This window comes from Scomber japonicus, chromosome 6 (genome assembly GCF_027409825.1).
Source record: "Scomber japonicus isolate fScoJap1 chromosome 6, fScoJap1.pri, whole genome shotgun sequence".
Classification (NCBI taxonomy): domain Eukaryota; kingdom Metazoa; phylum Chordata; class Actinopteri; order Scombriformes; family Scombridae; genus Scomber; species Scomber japonicus.
Window position 1 is genome coordinate 31,331,980 of NC_070583.1, and position 15,231 is coordinate 31,347,210.

Sequence of the window (15,231 nt, forward strand, 5' to 3'; positions counted from 1 at the left end):
CTTTCCTCCATCCCCCTTTCTTCCTTCCTTCTGTCCTTCTTTCCTTCCCTCCTTCCTTCCTTTCCTTCCTCTCTCTCTCCTTGTCTCTTTCTTTCCTCCCCCCTACCTTCCTCCTTTCCTTCTTTCCGTCCTTCCTCCCTTCCTCTTTTCATTTCTCCCTCCATCTCTCCCTCCCTCCTTCCTTCGTTCCGTCTTTCCTACGTCCGTCCGTCCTTCCTTCCTTCCTCCCCCTTTCCTTCTTCCTTCCTTCCTCCCTCCTTTTCTTCCTTCCTCCCTCCCTCCTTCCCTCCTTTCCTTCCCTCCCTCCCTTCCATCCTTCCTTCTTCCTCCTTTCCTTCCTTGACTCGAGGACAACAGGAGGGTTAAGGGTTCTTTCACAGCATTTTGTATTGGACTGAGTTAAAATGGGGATGCTAAATGGTGAAAATGAAACAATTAGGATCACAGAAAAAAACAAAGTCAAGCTGAAGTGTAAACAGCCTCAGTGATCCAGCTTTGTGAGTAGAAGTGGCACACATATATAATCACATCGACTGTTTCATGGCTGAGTGAGCACACATGAACCTCAAAGCTTGGACTGATAAAGGAAAAGGAAAGCTTCACTCAGGGCAATGTCAACCTCCTCTTTGCTGACTCCAAGATGCCAGTTACATCAAAGTAGCATCACACTCCTCTAGAAGCACCAAAAAAAGAAAAGAAAAAAATCAAGTATCCATGAAGAAAAAAGAAACCACACCAAACCTTTAAATATACTTTCCAGCCGGCCAGACAGACATAACAAAGTCTAGTCTTTGACACTACAGTAAATCACTTCAGCCTTCAGCTTAAAACTCCCTTCAGTGTTTGAGGAATAATTTGTTTTTTTAAACCTTAAGACCAAAAGCAGCATATTTAACCACCTTACTCTCTTCAATGATGGTTGAAAATGTTTGAAGAATCAACTGCTGACATTATATTTCTCTGCCGGTGTCAGAGAAAAGTATGCTTAATAAACTAATTGTTCTCCTTAAATCAGTCTTGACTAAAAACAAACAAGTCTACAGCCACTTTTGCTGCAGCTCTGTGAGGCTGCACTGTGAGATAAATGCCAACATTAGCATGCTAACGTATTCAGTTAAAGGACCAGTGTGTAGGATTTAGTGGCATCTAGCAGCTAGGCTAGTGTTGTTTTAAGTCTTGCCTGTTATTCATGCAAGAATAACAGTGAGAGTAAGAGAGAGCTGTGTTCACATCCTGCCTCCAGAATGTGTTCAGGTTTTCACAATAAAAGCACGTCAGGTTAGAGAGCTGTGTTCACATCCTGACTCCTGTGTGTGTGTGTTCAGGTTTTCACAATAAAAGCATGTCAGATTAGAGAGCTGTGTTCACATCCTGACTCCTGTGTGTGTACTCAGGTTTTCACAATAAAAGCATGTCAGGTTTGTTCTGCAGGTGTTTGATGATAAACAGAAGCACTGCATCAAGTGATATTTCAACCTGATGATGAAATTAGATCAAATGAAGCGATAACCACATGAATTTATTAAAATTCATTCTGAGGGGATCATTTACAAGATTTCACAATAATAACAAATGTATATCTAATTTATGTCAATTCAAATATTATTATTATGAATGTAAATTAAAAATTATTCATATATTATGGTTATTTTGGATTTTTCATTTTATTTCTCATATTTCATATTATTTAAAATGTTCTCATCATTTACTCATCTTTAATTGTTATCTTATCTAAGTCATTATTGCAAAGTAAGTATTATTAAATTCTTTGCTATTATTATCTTATTTTATATATATTATTTATATACAAGTCACTTTGTGTTCATTTTTGGTATTTCACTTGTTTATTGGTGTGCGATATTTACCATTGTGTGATTATCTCAATTACTGGTACAGCATTTGACTTGGTTTATAAAATATGTTGTATTTATTTATTTGCTTGGAAATCTCTTGGAAATCCATCCATGTTAATATATTTCTGTTTGGGCCAAAGCAGTGGACTGATCCATACTGCCATCCCTAGAGCCAAGAGGCAAAGAACTATAATATGTACCTGCTAAGCTAACGAGCACAGTGCTACAATGTAAAACACATTAAGAGATTAATCTAAATACAAGATGTCAAGAGTTGTCTAGAGTGTTTGTCAGGGCTGTAACCATCAAGCTATCATATTTGAAATGAGGATAGAAAATAAAGAGTTTAAAAAATATATGTAGAACTTCGAATTGAATAAAAATGAATCTAGGGTACTTTAATAGAAAATAATATGCCAGTGAAACTTCAAATCTGGCACAAAATGTACCACAAAATGTACTCCTGTCTTCCTCCTCCTCCTCCTCCTCCTCCTCCTCTTCCTTCCCTTCCAAAACTTTGCTCTAGTCCTCAACAGCAGGCTGAGCCGAGTCTCATCTCTCACCTCGAGGTAAACTCTTAGACTGATGCCCAAAGCACTCTTGTCTTCATCCCACACTTGGAGGAAAAAAAAATCTATTCCTGTGGTCTTGTCTCCAACATGCCAGTAAACCTGAGGCTACTAAAAATGGTCTGTCTCTGAGGAAAGCCTGTGTGACTCTAGTCTGACCCCACTGCCTCCTCTCTCCTCTCTCCTCGCTCACTGCTGGAGAGGATGCAAGATTTAAGACGGCGAGGAGGCAAACTAATTCACTCCAGCTGGAGGCAGTGGCTGCATGTGTGTGCTTTCAAGCTCTATTTCTTTCACCACAGCGTACACAAGTGCATGCACATGCTCACACTTGACTGAGGGCGCTTTTTTTTTTCAGACTGTCTACATCCGTGTGTGTGTGTGTGTGTGTGTGTGTGTGTTTGTTTCATGTACAAAGCTCCATGAAGCCATCTGGATGATAGGTTTCCATTTCATCAATACCTACAATTCACCTCTACTCTCATGAAAGGGGAAGGTTACAAAAATAGAATCAATGGTAAGAAAAATAAGAAGGGGTGGTGGAGGCAGAAAAAGGAGAGAGCATAGCAAATTAAGCAATGATAATGACAAACAAAAAGAAAGAAAGTGATGGATAGGTGGGAGATATCTGATGTCAGTGATGTGCACAAGGGCCCCCCCCCCCCCCCGTGGCCCATTTTTAAAAAAAAACGTGCGCTACGGTGCCCTTCTGGGAGTCAAAAAGCGTGCTACGGTGTCCTCTTGAGAGCCAAAAAGCATGCTAAGGTGTCCTCTTGGGAGCCAAAATGCATGCTAAGGTGCCCTCTTGGGAGCCAAAATGCGTGCTAAGGTGCCCTCTTGGGAGCCAAAATGTGTGCTAAGGTGCCCTCTTGGGAGCCAAAATGCGTGCTAAGGTGCCTCTTGGGAGCCAAAATGCGTGCTAAGGTGCCCTCTTGGGTGGCGAGAACGTGCTGTATGTACCCTTTTTCTTTTCGCCCCTGCCCTTCAAAAAGTCTGTGCACGCCACTGTCTGATGTGAATATGAGCAGCGGGCGTTCAGGTCGTGGTGTCAAACTGTGTTTTGTGTTATGCAACCAACATGAAGTCAAGTGTCAGGTTCCTGTGTGTGAGGACACAGCAGGTCAGACAATTGTATGTTTACCTTTCACACATATAATGACCAATCATTTCTTTTTTTCTGCTGTCAGGGTTGAAGGGTCCAGCTGTTTTTAGTATTTGCATTCATTTTAATAGATTTGAATTCAAATTAGATTTCAACCTCACATCAGCTTTGATCTTAGTGTCACTTTGTCTCAGTAACAAGCCACTTCATGTGTTTATGTATCTGCTCCCCTCCGAGGTTAGAAGAGAAGGTGGAGCGTCGACAACACATACATACTGTATTATTTGACCTCTAACTTCTTATGATAGCCGGTTATTTCCTCCTGCGTGTAAAGACGAGAGGGCTTATGATTACAGGTTAGCGATTAAAGTAATGTGATGCTGAAAAGGAAAAAGGTTGAACATACAGACTGACACTATCATCTATGAGCTGCCCTCAAGAAAGAGGGAGGATGGAAAAGAAATTAACTGTTAAAAGAGAGATTGTGATGTCAACAGAATATAAAACAGATACTATACAAGAAGAAGAGACATAATAAGAGATGGAGAGACAAAAAGAAAGACAAAATGGAGGAGGAACAAAGGAAGGAGAATATTACCCCTTTTCCACCGCCAGAGCCTGACTAAACACCGGTTCTTTGCTTTTCCACCGCCAAAGCTCCAGCCCCAAGCCTCAGAACGGGAGCCAGAGCAAGCACCAACTCTTTGCTGGTCTAAAGCAAGACCCGATTACGTCAGCGGACTAGGGGCGTGGCTAACGTTTATTAGCCGGCTAGCAGGGCTAATGTTTATTAGCCAGCTAGCGGGGCTAACGTTCATTAGCTGACTAGCGTGGCATTTACAGAGGGTTAATAAATAGCATAAATAGGCAATGTACTGTACTTGAAGTGCATAAATCCATCAACACACCTTGAATTTTAAGTGCAATTAAATGCAAAATCAATAATTAATCTGAAGTTCACTGAATTGAAAGGTTTTCTAGGGTCGTACTTCAAATAAAAACTCTTCAAATATAAAACTAACACTCACACTTCCTTACAGATTTATTCCTATCACATTGTCTGAGGATTGTAAGGACATACAGTACAAGGATCAATGACATTATCTATTTTTTATTTGTAAAAGGCAGTTTCATACAGATCATCACAGGAAGTCAGGTACTTCACAGCACATCAGTCCACTGAGCCGTAGTTTTTGGATGGGCTGAACAGGATTTTGGAGTCTGTATCAGATGTATAAAGTTAAGTCGACATGCTGTGTAGGTTCTTCGGTCCACTGAGACAAACCTGTGATTTTGCATATAATAAATAAACTTGACTGGACTTGTGTTGAATGAGAAAGCAGCTTTAGAAAGTTGCGTGTTTGTGGTTTGTGTCAGTGTGAGACAGTCGTGGATGTGTGTGTATCTCTCTGTCTCTGTGGTGCCTCGTTCTTCGTCTTGAAGCTGTCCCAGTAGGCGGCGTCTTCCTCTGTCAAAGGCGAGGCTGAAGCAATGAGGTCGCTGAACGACAGCAGCGTGAAAGTGGTGGGAGGAGGGAGCGATGAAGGAAGAGGCTGAGAGACACAAAGAGAGAGGGAAGAGGAGAGTCTTCTTATTCATGGGAAGAGTGCAGTTTTTTATTTATATATATTTTTTATTTCTAATGCTACTGTTATCATTTCCTAATTATTCATCTATTACCATCTCATCTTATTATATATACATTTTTCAATTGTACTTTATTATAAGTTGATATACTTTATACAGTTATCTTACTTATATGTAAAGACTATGTGCAGCTGTTAAAAGGGGAAAATGTACATGTACCTGTCATGTTGTTAAGAAAAACTCAATAAAAATTAAGTTTAAAAAAAAACTTCACTTTGCACTTTATTCAGCTGTTTCTTATTCAGCTGTATTTAGTATAGTATTGTGTAGTATTGTATTTTATTTCCCCTCTGGTCATTCATCGCCTGCTCTGATGTTGTTGTGTGGAAGCGAATATTGTTGATTACTGTCTGTTTAAATGTGAGGTTGAGATTGGGCTCGTAGAAACTGAATTGCCCCTCGGGGGATATATGAAGCTGAATCTGAATCTGCATCTGAAATGTTGAAGATGTGTTCTTACTGCAGAGCCTGGTTTGTTTGCCGCTCCAAGAGCCACAGCAACATGATGGTCAGCGTCCAGCAAGCTCTCCTGCAGAAACACATACATACACATACACACACACATCAGCACACATGCAAATTGATATCCTGTATATCATACTAAATAAAAAAAACTCCATATTTTAAACTGATTCAAATTCAGAGCAAATACTCTGGATTTGATAAATAATGCATATTTGTATCCTTATCAGGTCTTTATTCATACATTCGCCCTGCATGCCTCCACTTCCGCATCATCTCTTGAATATATGCTTGTGATCTGTGTGCATGATTTTCCAAAAGAGCACAAAGTGAAGGTGAAGGTGGAGTCAAACAACCACTGCGTTTAACGGTCACACGATGCTTCTCCAGCGAGGAAACATCAAACATAAATGTATTCACTGAAAAATGTCAATGCACAGGTTGACGAAAACATCTGTTCTACAGCATATTTGATTTATACATGTCTCATATTTCCTTTATGTAAATCTATGGTGATTTTTTTCACAGTTGGCCTCCTTGCTAAACAAAAAAACATGTTATTGATGTTATTGTTTTCAAATGAGAGAAGATACACACAAGTTGTTCGTATCCATTCAAAGGCTTTGGGTTTGGATCAGTGTCTACTCCATACCCTCTACTCCAAATACCAATGGTGTGTTGCAATTGGCTTCATAACTGACAAAGTAGACTTGGACTAAAAGGCCAAAAGCTGAGTGTGTGTATGTGGGAGTAACAGGTGGTGGAGTGTGTGTGTGTGTTGTGATGAGTTAGAGGAACAGAGAGTAAGGAGCTGAGAAAGAAAAAAGCTCAGACTGGATTGGAAAAAGATGAGAAAGAAAAACTAGAGGGAGAAAAATATCCACATAAAATGTCATTAACATTGATCATTCTGTTCATTCCTGATAAAAATAGAATAGAAGAGAGTACTGGCTTTGGTTAAAGTCTGTTTTGAATGCATGTGTGTGCAGCAATTCATTACATCTGTCAAGTGTTTGTGTCTCCAGGCAGCAGAGGTGACATCATCGGAGGTCAGCAGGTAAAGTCAGCATGTAACAGGTCTCATACCTGCTCTCTGACACAGTCACAGGGTCAACAACACTGCTGCTCATCTCACCTTTCTGTTCACACTCCAAGCGTGTCTCTTTTTATAGAAGATAAATCTGAAAAAATTGATTCAGTTCGACTTAATTTGACCCCTTCAGGTCACTGCAGTCATTCACTGATCACAATAATGATGAAGGGATGACTGGTTTCACTGAGCCGTCAATACTGTTGTTACATTCTGACATCTTTGTGTACTCAGTCTTTACTGTATTGAGCATCTCATATATTCATGTTTATTTTCACCTTACGCACACCTTTACAGAACAGAACCTCTTTAATACAAACATTGTACAAATGTATAAAAATATGATCTTTGGCTCAATGTGATGTCATTATTTATTCAACCATTCATGATTTATTCCAATACTCCGAGTTGAGGGCAAATTCATTGAATGTTTCTGGTTAATCATTACCAGACTCCATATGAGGCATTCTGTAGTCAGGTTGTCTTACACATATTATTAACCAGAGTGCCAGCGTGTCAAAGTCATTAATATTATGCAAATGGACATATCGACCAATTATTGCCTCTCTCATTTGTCCCCTTACTTAACCCCCCTGTTGTCCTCAAGTCAAAGGAAGGAAGGGAGGAAGAAGGAAGGAAGGAAGGGAGGGAGGAAGGAAGGATGGAAGGGAGGAAGAAGGAAGGGAAGGAGAGAGGGAAGGGAGGAAGGAAGGATCGATGAAAGGAAAGGAAGGAAGGAAGGAAGGAAGGAAGGAAGGAAGGAAGGTAGGGAGAAAGGAAAAGAGGAAGGGAGGAAGGAAGGAAAGAAGAACAGAGGAAACAAGGAAGGGAGGAAGGAAGGATCGTTGAAAGGAAAGAAGTAAGGAAGGAAGGACAGAGGAAAGAAGGAAGCAAGAAAGGTAGGGAGAAAGGAAAAGAGGAAGGGAGGAAGGAAGGAAAGAAGGAAGCAAGAAAGGTAGGGAGAAAGGAAAAGAGGAAGAGAGGAAGGAAGGAAAGAAGGACAGAGGAAAGAAGGAAGGGAGGAAGGTAGGGGGAGGAAAGAAAGAGAGAAGGAAAGAAGGAGAGAGGGAGGAAGGAAGGACAGAAGGAAGGTAGGAAAGAGAGAAGTACAGACGGAAGGAAGGAAGGAAGGAAGGAAGGAACTTGACCCGAGAGGATGACACAAAGGTAAATTTGTGAAATTTTTGACTATATAATGTTTCAGATTTTTTTTAAAGATTTGATGCCTCTTTAACCCACTGGTATGTTCTCTTTAGGATACTTAATTTATAAATAATCCTTTGGTTGAATTACCTATCTGACATCTTCAGTAAAAATATCATAAATATAAAACCAACAGTACTTTTCTTTTCTCTGCATCCCTCTGTGCATTATTCATCTGCTTTACCACCAACCTCTTTTTAACCTTTACACCCAAACTAATCCCACATAATGTATGTTGGTATTACTTCACTTTGCCCTACAATCTATAACTAAAAAAAGAGGACACATGCATTACCATCCACCTGCGATCAATATAAGTGAGCTGTTATTCCCTGGTGTGCAAACACAGACACTAAAACAGCATTAGGCCTACACTAACCCTAGAGGGATAGAACAGGAGAGGAGAGGATGAAGGGATGAAGAGAGGATGAGGGAAAACATCAGGCTTTTTAGACTACTGTTAACCTTTTAGCAGTCACTTGTTAATTCCTCTGCCACTGGGCATGGAGGAAAATGGCCAGAGGAAAAGGAAGAGGGGAGGAGGGGAGGTAGAGACTAGAGAGGAGAGGAGAGGAGAGGAGAGGAGAGGAGAGGAGAGGAGATGAGATGAGATGAGATGAGATGAGATGAGATGAGATGAGATGAGATGAGATGAGATGAGATGAGATGAGATGAGATGAGATGAGATGAGAGGGGAGGGGAGGGGAGGGGAGGGGAGGGGAGGAGAGGAGAGGAGAGGAGAGGAGAGGAGAGGAGAGGAGAGGAGAGGAGAGGAGAGGATGAGAGGGCAGAGGATGAGAGGGGAGAGGAGAGGAGAGGAGAGGAGAGGAGAGGAGAGGAGAGGATGAGAGGGGAGAGGAGAGGAGAGGAGAGGAGAGGAGAGGAGAGGATGAGAGGGGAGAGGAGAGGAGAGGAGAGGAGAGGAGAGGAGAGGAGAGGAGAGGAGGTAGAGACTAGTGAGGAGAGGAGAGGAAAGGAGAGGAGAGGAGAGGAGAGGAGGTAGAGACTAGTGAGGAGAGGAGAGGAGAGGAGAAGCATAAAATGAAGTGAAGTGTGTGAGAGGAGAAGAAGAAGAAAGAGAGGGGGGGTGCTGGAGAGAAAACATCAAAGATAAAAGTGAAGAGAAGCGGATACGAGCAGAAGAGAAGAGGATAATGAAATGTGAAATAGAGAGGGGAGGAGTGATTGTAACAGATGATTCTTTTGCTCTGATAGTCTGATAGAGAGGTGGACTCCTCTAATCTCTTGTCTTGGTGTTAGGAAGGGCTGGAGGGCCACTTGAGAGCCCCCCACTATAGCAATCTCTGGTGTGTATTTCTCTGGAAGACCACCTGTGATTCACTGTGCCGATGTTTCAAGAGGAAGACACTAGGGAACGGAGCACAGTGGACGCCATAGCAGAGCTGCTGAGCCCTTTGTAACGCTGCTTTTAAGCTCATTGATTTCCTACAACTGTTTTTTTTTACTATAGTAATTAAAATGATCAAACCTTTCTATCTAGTGGTGGTGTTTGGCTCAGTGGGTAGAGCACCCGCCCCATGTGTTGAGGCTATAGTCCTCACTGCAGGCGACCCCGGTTCGAGACCTGCACAGAGCGGTACTATCCAGTCCCCCCTCTCTGCCTCCAGTTTCCTGTCTCTCTCTACTTACTTGAGCATTAAAGGCAAAAAGCCCCCAAAAATATACTTTAAAAAAAACCTTTCTATCTATAACTATGAATCTACAACTAACTAAACTTTTTTTCTTTTTCTTCTTGATGGAATAGTTTGACATTTTGGGAAACACACTAATTTATTTTCTTGATAAGGGTTAGGGGTAGGGGTTGGGGTTGGGGTTGGGGTTATGGGTTTGGTTTAAAATCATGTGCACTGGCCTACTGAACTGCAAAATGGATGGTGTGGTGATAAGGGAGATGACTCCCCCCACCAGAGGACCAGTTGCGATCCCGAGGCTGAGCATCAAGGCAGAGCAAAGAGAGGGGCCCACGGGAGTGAAATTTATAAAATGAGGGGGGTACTGGGACAAGGCCCATTGAGGCCACCTCTGGGCCCCATCCCAGTCCGGGCTGCACGGATCCCCTCCTTCTACAACTAACTAAACTTTATTTTTTTTTCTTCTTGAGGGAATAGTTTGACATTTTGGGAAACACACTAATTCATTTTCTTGATAAGGGTTAGGGTTAGGGTTAGGGCAATAGAAGTTGTGGTTTTCTGGGGAGAGGGGGTGGGGGGGCTTTAGAGATGCAAGTATGTTAATTTTCTATCTTTGGGCAGAGCCAGGCTAGCTATTTACCCCTGTTTCCAGTGTTTAAGCTAAGCTAAGTGAACCTGCTGCATCTCATATGTGGCATGAGAGTGTTTTCAGTCTTCTCATCTAACTGTCGGCAAGAAAGGATATAAACATATTTCCCAAAAAAATAACTGAACTATTCCTTTAATTTGTGCATTTGGCAAAGCTCAAACCTTGTGTTGGGCAAAGCTGAAATGATCTCAAACAGGCTATGGAATTAGCAGAAGTTACAGACTGTAAGATCTGGCATCGGACCAGCAAGAGAAAACACAGCAAACTGCTTCCAGTCCTTTTCAGCTCAGACTTATGTGACAGAAACGCTGGGCATCTAGGTATCATGATAAAAGTAGGTAGCAGGAGAGTTGTGAGTTCTCAAACTGACTCACCTCAAATATCCAGTCCACTTCTTCCTCTTCATCTAGATGCATCTTCGTCTGGCGCATTGCCCGGCCCTGTGTCAATGGTTCAGAGGGAAGGTGAAACTCCACCCGCTGCAGATTGAAGCCCAGCCCAGTGCCGATTGCTTTAATGAAGCTCTCCTTCAGAGCCTTGATGAAAAGGGAGCAAACCCAGTAAAGTCAGTGAAGAAAAATATGTGTGTGTATATATATTTGTGTGTGTGTGTGTGTGTGTGTGTGTGTTGGCTCAGTAGCACAGAGTAACTTAAATACACAACAGATGGGAATCTATGCACACATGTATAACAGTGACTATACAAGAGTGACTGTTTGTGTGTTTGGTTTGCGTCTGGTCAAAACCAACCCTGCTCGACAGCCAATGAACCACAACAGTATAACAAGGCTAATCGCTATGGAAACCATCGGGCTCTGACATTAGTCAACAGTGTGGTGATGATATCAGAGCTTGACGTCTCTGTGCCACCCTCTCAATCTCACAACATCTTTACTTAGCACCACCATTGCTGTGCCTGTCCATCTGTGTGTGTGTGTGTGTGTGTGTGTGTGTGTGTGTGTGTGTGTGTGTGTGTGTAAAAAATGAAAAAGAAGAAGAAAACAGAGAGAGATAGAGGAAGACGTAATGTGAAGAAAAGACTATTCGCAAAATGTTCTATGTGTGTGTGTGTGTGTGTGTGTGTGTGTGTGTGTGTGTGTCTCTCAAGGGATGTTGGCAATGTTATTTTCTCCCTATGTTTCCCTCACACACACACACACACACACACACACACACACACACAAAACACCGCCTGCAGGGCCTAGCAGCGATGCAATGTGATGACAGGGTAGTATGGTTGCCATGGTTACCCAGTGGCGGTAGAACGCGGCGAGCTGCAGGTGCTCCGAGCCGGCTGATTGGATGACGCTCCACTCGTACGCGGTAAACTGACGAGTCATGATGCGGAAAAACTCGGGCACAGAGCTGGTACCTGCAGGAAAAAGAAAAAGAAAAAGAGGGATGGATGAAAGCATATGGAAAAAGTGTGTGGGGAAAAAGAGAAGAAAAGAAAAGACAGAGGGAAAAAAATTGGGAGAGAGATGAAAGGGAGGAGACAAAAACAGAAGAGAGATAGTTGATGGTTTCAGATATGACAAAGGTGACGACAAAAACACAGAAATTCCCTCAAAACACCACAGATTTGATGGTCACACACACACACACACACACACACACACACACACACACACACACACACACACACACACACACACACACACACATACAGATACAGAGCGCCTTTGGCCGAGACCTTTTACATAAACAAGACAACAGTGACTCCTTGTGGTCAAACTGGGTAATACAAATGCAGTAATTTATTTATCTGCCTACTGGGGAAGATTTGTCTGTTATAGATAATTATCACAAATGATCATGAATGGATACCTGATGCGGATATTTGTGTAACTTAATTACAAGATTAAGATTTTACCTTCTACTCCAGTTATAGAAGTGATTAAGGTTCACTGTATTGAGGCAGGCAGGTCAAAGACTAAGAGGTGAGTGAAAATAACAAAAATGAACACCCACAGATTGATGATGATGATGATGATGATGATGATACTGATGGTAAATGACCAACAGTATCAAAAGTATGTAGGATTTTTGCAGCACCATCAGGATCTATTCAAACATGTTTGGATTTGGCTCTTGTGCATGTTTGAAGTTTGGACGTCTAACATCAACATGAGCTGAAATGAATGAACAGCCAACAGTTTAGGAGAAACAGTAACAGAGATTATGGCAGTGTTTTCTTAACTGAATTTGCTTCTTATTACTTCTCTTCATTTTCTTCCTACGCCTGACCTTGCTCTCATAGCCAATCTCATTTTACCACCATTTGCCCTTCTTTCCTCTGCCCTTTTTCCCCTCCACACATTACTGCTGTAAGCGACTTTCAATCTCCTAAGAAGAGGAGGTTCGTTGGTGATGGTAAATAATTTGAAGGAAGAATACGCTTCATTCTGTTCTGCTATATCTTTGTGAGTCTGTTCATTTTATTTTTTAATTGTACATACAATATTCCCAATTTCAGGTAAAGCAAAACTGTGGGAGAAAACTACAGACTTCTATATAGACCGGAAATTATTAGTATATTTATTTATTTATTTTAAAGTTATGACACTTTTATCACTTGGTTGTCAGTAAAATATATGCAGATCTTAATGTAAGCACAAATACTGGTTATTATGATTATATTGTCGTTGCTCTAATTCAATTCAATTCAATTCAAAACACTTTATTTGTCCCCGAGGGGCAATTTAAAAGGCATGAGGAGCAGCGTCATTTAAAAAAAGGACAAACAGAATATCAACAACATAAAATCATAAAGTGCTATAGTTAGTATTTCAGTGACTGTTACAGTCTAAGTGCTCTGTGCTTCAGGGTAAAGTGCTCTGTGCATTCAGTCAGTTGAGGGGCAGTGATGTTGGGCCAGGGAGGGGTCAGAGTTCAGGAGCTGGACTGCTGTGGGGACTAAGGTGGCCCTCCTCCTTTGTGTTCTGCAGAGTGGACAGTGCAGCCTGCGGCCTGATGGGAGTCACTCAAACACTTAGTGTAGAGTGTGTGAGGGGTCAGCATTTACCTGGCATGGTGGTCTTCATGATATCCACGCCGACCTGCATCCCCCGCTCTGCAGCGAGCACAGCATAGTCCCCCTGGTGGGAGAGGTTGAAACTCCAGTCCCGAGACTCAGAGCCTGAATCTGAACACACCTGGAGGCAGAAACACAGGAAACATGGGAGATGAAGTTTTATATGAATTAAAGCTTTAATACTTCTAACTGCCGCTCCACACCCTGGAAGGAAGTACGCAAAACTGCAGATACACAAAGCCAAGTCATATTACAATACTGTGCCACTTTGATGCTTATTAAATGATCATTATTAAACTTACAGTACATCTAAAGTAATTATTTTTATACATTGAGTATAAAGCTGCTATGATTAATAGATTAGTTGCCAATAGAGGTGGGCAATATATCAACAGTATATCGAAGTCATGGTTTGTAAGTGATGTAATTTTCTGAACGTATCAGACTCTTCTAGCTGTTTTATTGTTTGCTTTTACCCACTTAGTCACTATATTCACATTACTGATGATTATTTATCAAAAATGTCATTGTGTAAAAATTTGGAATGGCCCTATAATATTGTCACAATATCAATATTGAGGTATCTGGTCAAAAATTGTGGTATTTGGTTTTACATCACCCATCCCTAGTTGCAATTTATTACATCAATCACCAATGAGTTTTAAGTTTTAACAATTAATTGAGTGTTTTTTTAAGAAAGATTGTCTGATATCAGCTCTGTAAATGTGAACAACCTTTTAGTTAATTTAGTCCTTTATGACAGTAAACACGAATATCTTTGAGTTATGGACAACTGATTGGGACAAAACAAGACATTTGAAGGCATCATCTGGAGCTTTGGGAAACTGATCAGTTTTACAAAGCAAACAATTAATCAGTGAAAATAGAAAGTACAGTAAACTGTGATTTGAGTCTCCACAACATCTATCTCACTCTATTACAGCCACAACACTGATTCAAATAAATTCACACCTGGAATCAATGTATTTCGACAAGAATGATAAGAAATGTACAGCTTTCTGTCATGATGTAGTCATGATGTAGTCAGTGCATTATCAGGGAGAGACAGAGACTTTATCCAAATGTAAACTTGGCCTTCCTGTCTGTTGAAAAAACTCAATTACAATTTGGTTTAGTTCATGGAGCTTCAGTCATATGAACTCATATCTTAAACTTCACACCTGCATAATATAAAAAGATCCACAGAGGGCATGTTTCTCTCCTTTTAACTGAATTTGAATTACTGTAGTGTACTTGTATATGGATGTCTACTGTGCACAATCCTCTATATTCTCTTTTTTCATGCTCTTAATGCTTTTTTCTCCCCTTTTTAATTGAGTAAGGTATGCAAAATAAACTACAAACTGCCATGATATCACACTTTAATGAGACTGATTGCATGCTGTTAAACCTCCTGTGGTGCAGCCAGGTAAGGCTTCCCTCTCGGAGATCTTCCCAGTCGGATCTCTGACCAGGGAATCTGCATCTTCTCACACACAAACCTCCTGAGCAGCAGCCTGCCAGCCTGAGAGGGTCATAATAACAGAGAAGCATGGATGAGACACATGGCAAGCTTACACAGCAAGAAGTTAGATGCAGTGCAGAGTCACACTTACCATGGCTGATTTGGCATCTTTTGCAAACAAAAACTCTCCGATTCTGTCTTTCTCTTCCGGTTGCACACACCGAGCAGCAAACAGCCAGTCGGACCTGCACGGTTTCCACGACCCACAGTGAAAAGCCCACCGAACAGAGCCCATCTACTCTCTCTGCAGTTTCTGTTTACATTCACACACAAACCCGGAAGACTCATTCGAACGTCGCTGTCGTCACAAGTAGGCGCAGTGGAGGATTGGCCAATAGGAACGATTGGAACGGTCTGACACTAACGATGCATTCACTTCCCTCGGGAATATTGTAAACACCAAAAAACAGCTGAAGAACGGGGGAAAAATACCTCGTGTGCAGCG

The 15,231-nt window shown here is 41.5% G+C and overlaps 1 protein-coding gene across 1 annotated transcript; it reads right to left on the bottom strand.

Moving 5' to 3' along the window:
• Positions 1-4,653: 4,653 nt before the first annotated feature.
• aasdhppt (aminoadipate-semialdehyde dehydrogenase-phosphopantetheinyl transferase) lies at positions 4,654-15,035 on the bottom strand. Its single transcript, XM_053320984.1, has 7 exons — positions 14,878-15,035; positions 14,673-14,786; positions 13,253-13,382; positions 11,478-11,599; positions 10,602-10,763; positions 5,632-5,700; positions 4,654-5,077 (listed from the first exon to the last, which is right to left on the bottom strand). Exons 1-7 carry the CDS (start codon positions 15,019-15,021, stop codon positions 4,898-4,900), a joined length of 921 nt encoding a protein of 306 aa, XP_053176959.1. The 5' UTR covers positions 15,022-15,035; the 3' UTR covers positions 4,654-4,897.
• Between the last annotated feature and the right edge of the window lie 196 nt (positions 15,036-15,231).

Bases quoted from the DNA above. Each gene is read 5' to 3' on its own strand.
- aasdhppt (XM_053320984.1), bottom strand. From the start codon at position 15,021: ATGGGCTCTGTTCGGTGGGCTTTTCACTGTGGGTCGTGGAAACCGTGC. The intron at 13,383-14,672 runs GTTTAACAGCAT...TTCTGCCTCCAG, and splicing joins ACCTGGCTGCACCACAGGAG to GTGTGTTCAGATTCAGGCTC. The intron at 5,078-5,631 runs GTAAGAACACAT...TGTGTCTCTCAG, and splicing joins CAAACAAACCAGGCTCTGCA to CCTCTTCCTTCATCGCTCCC.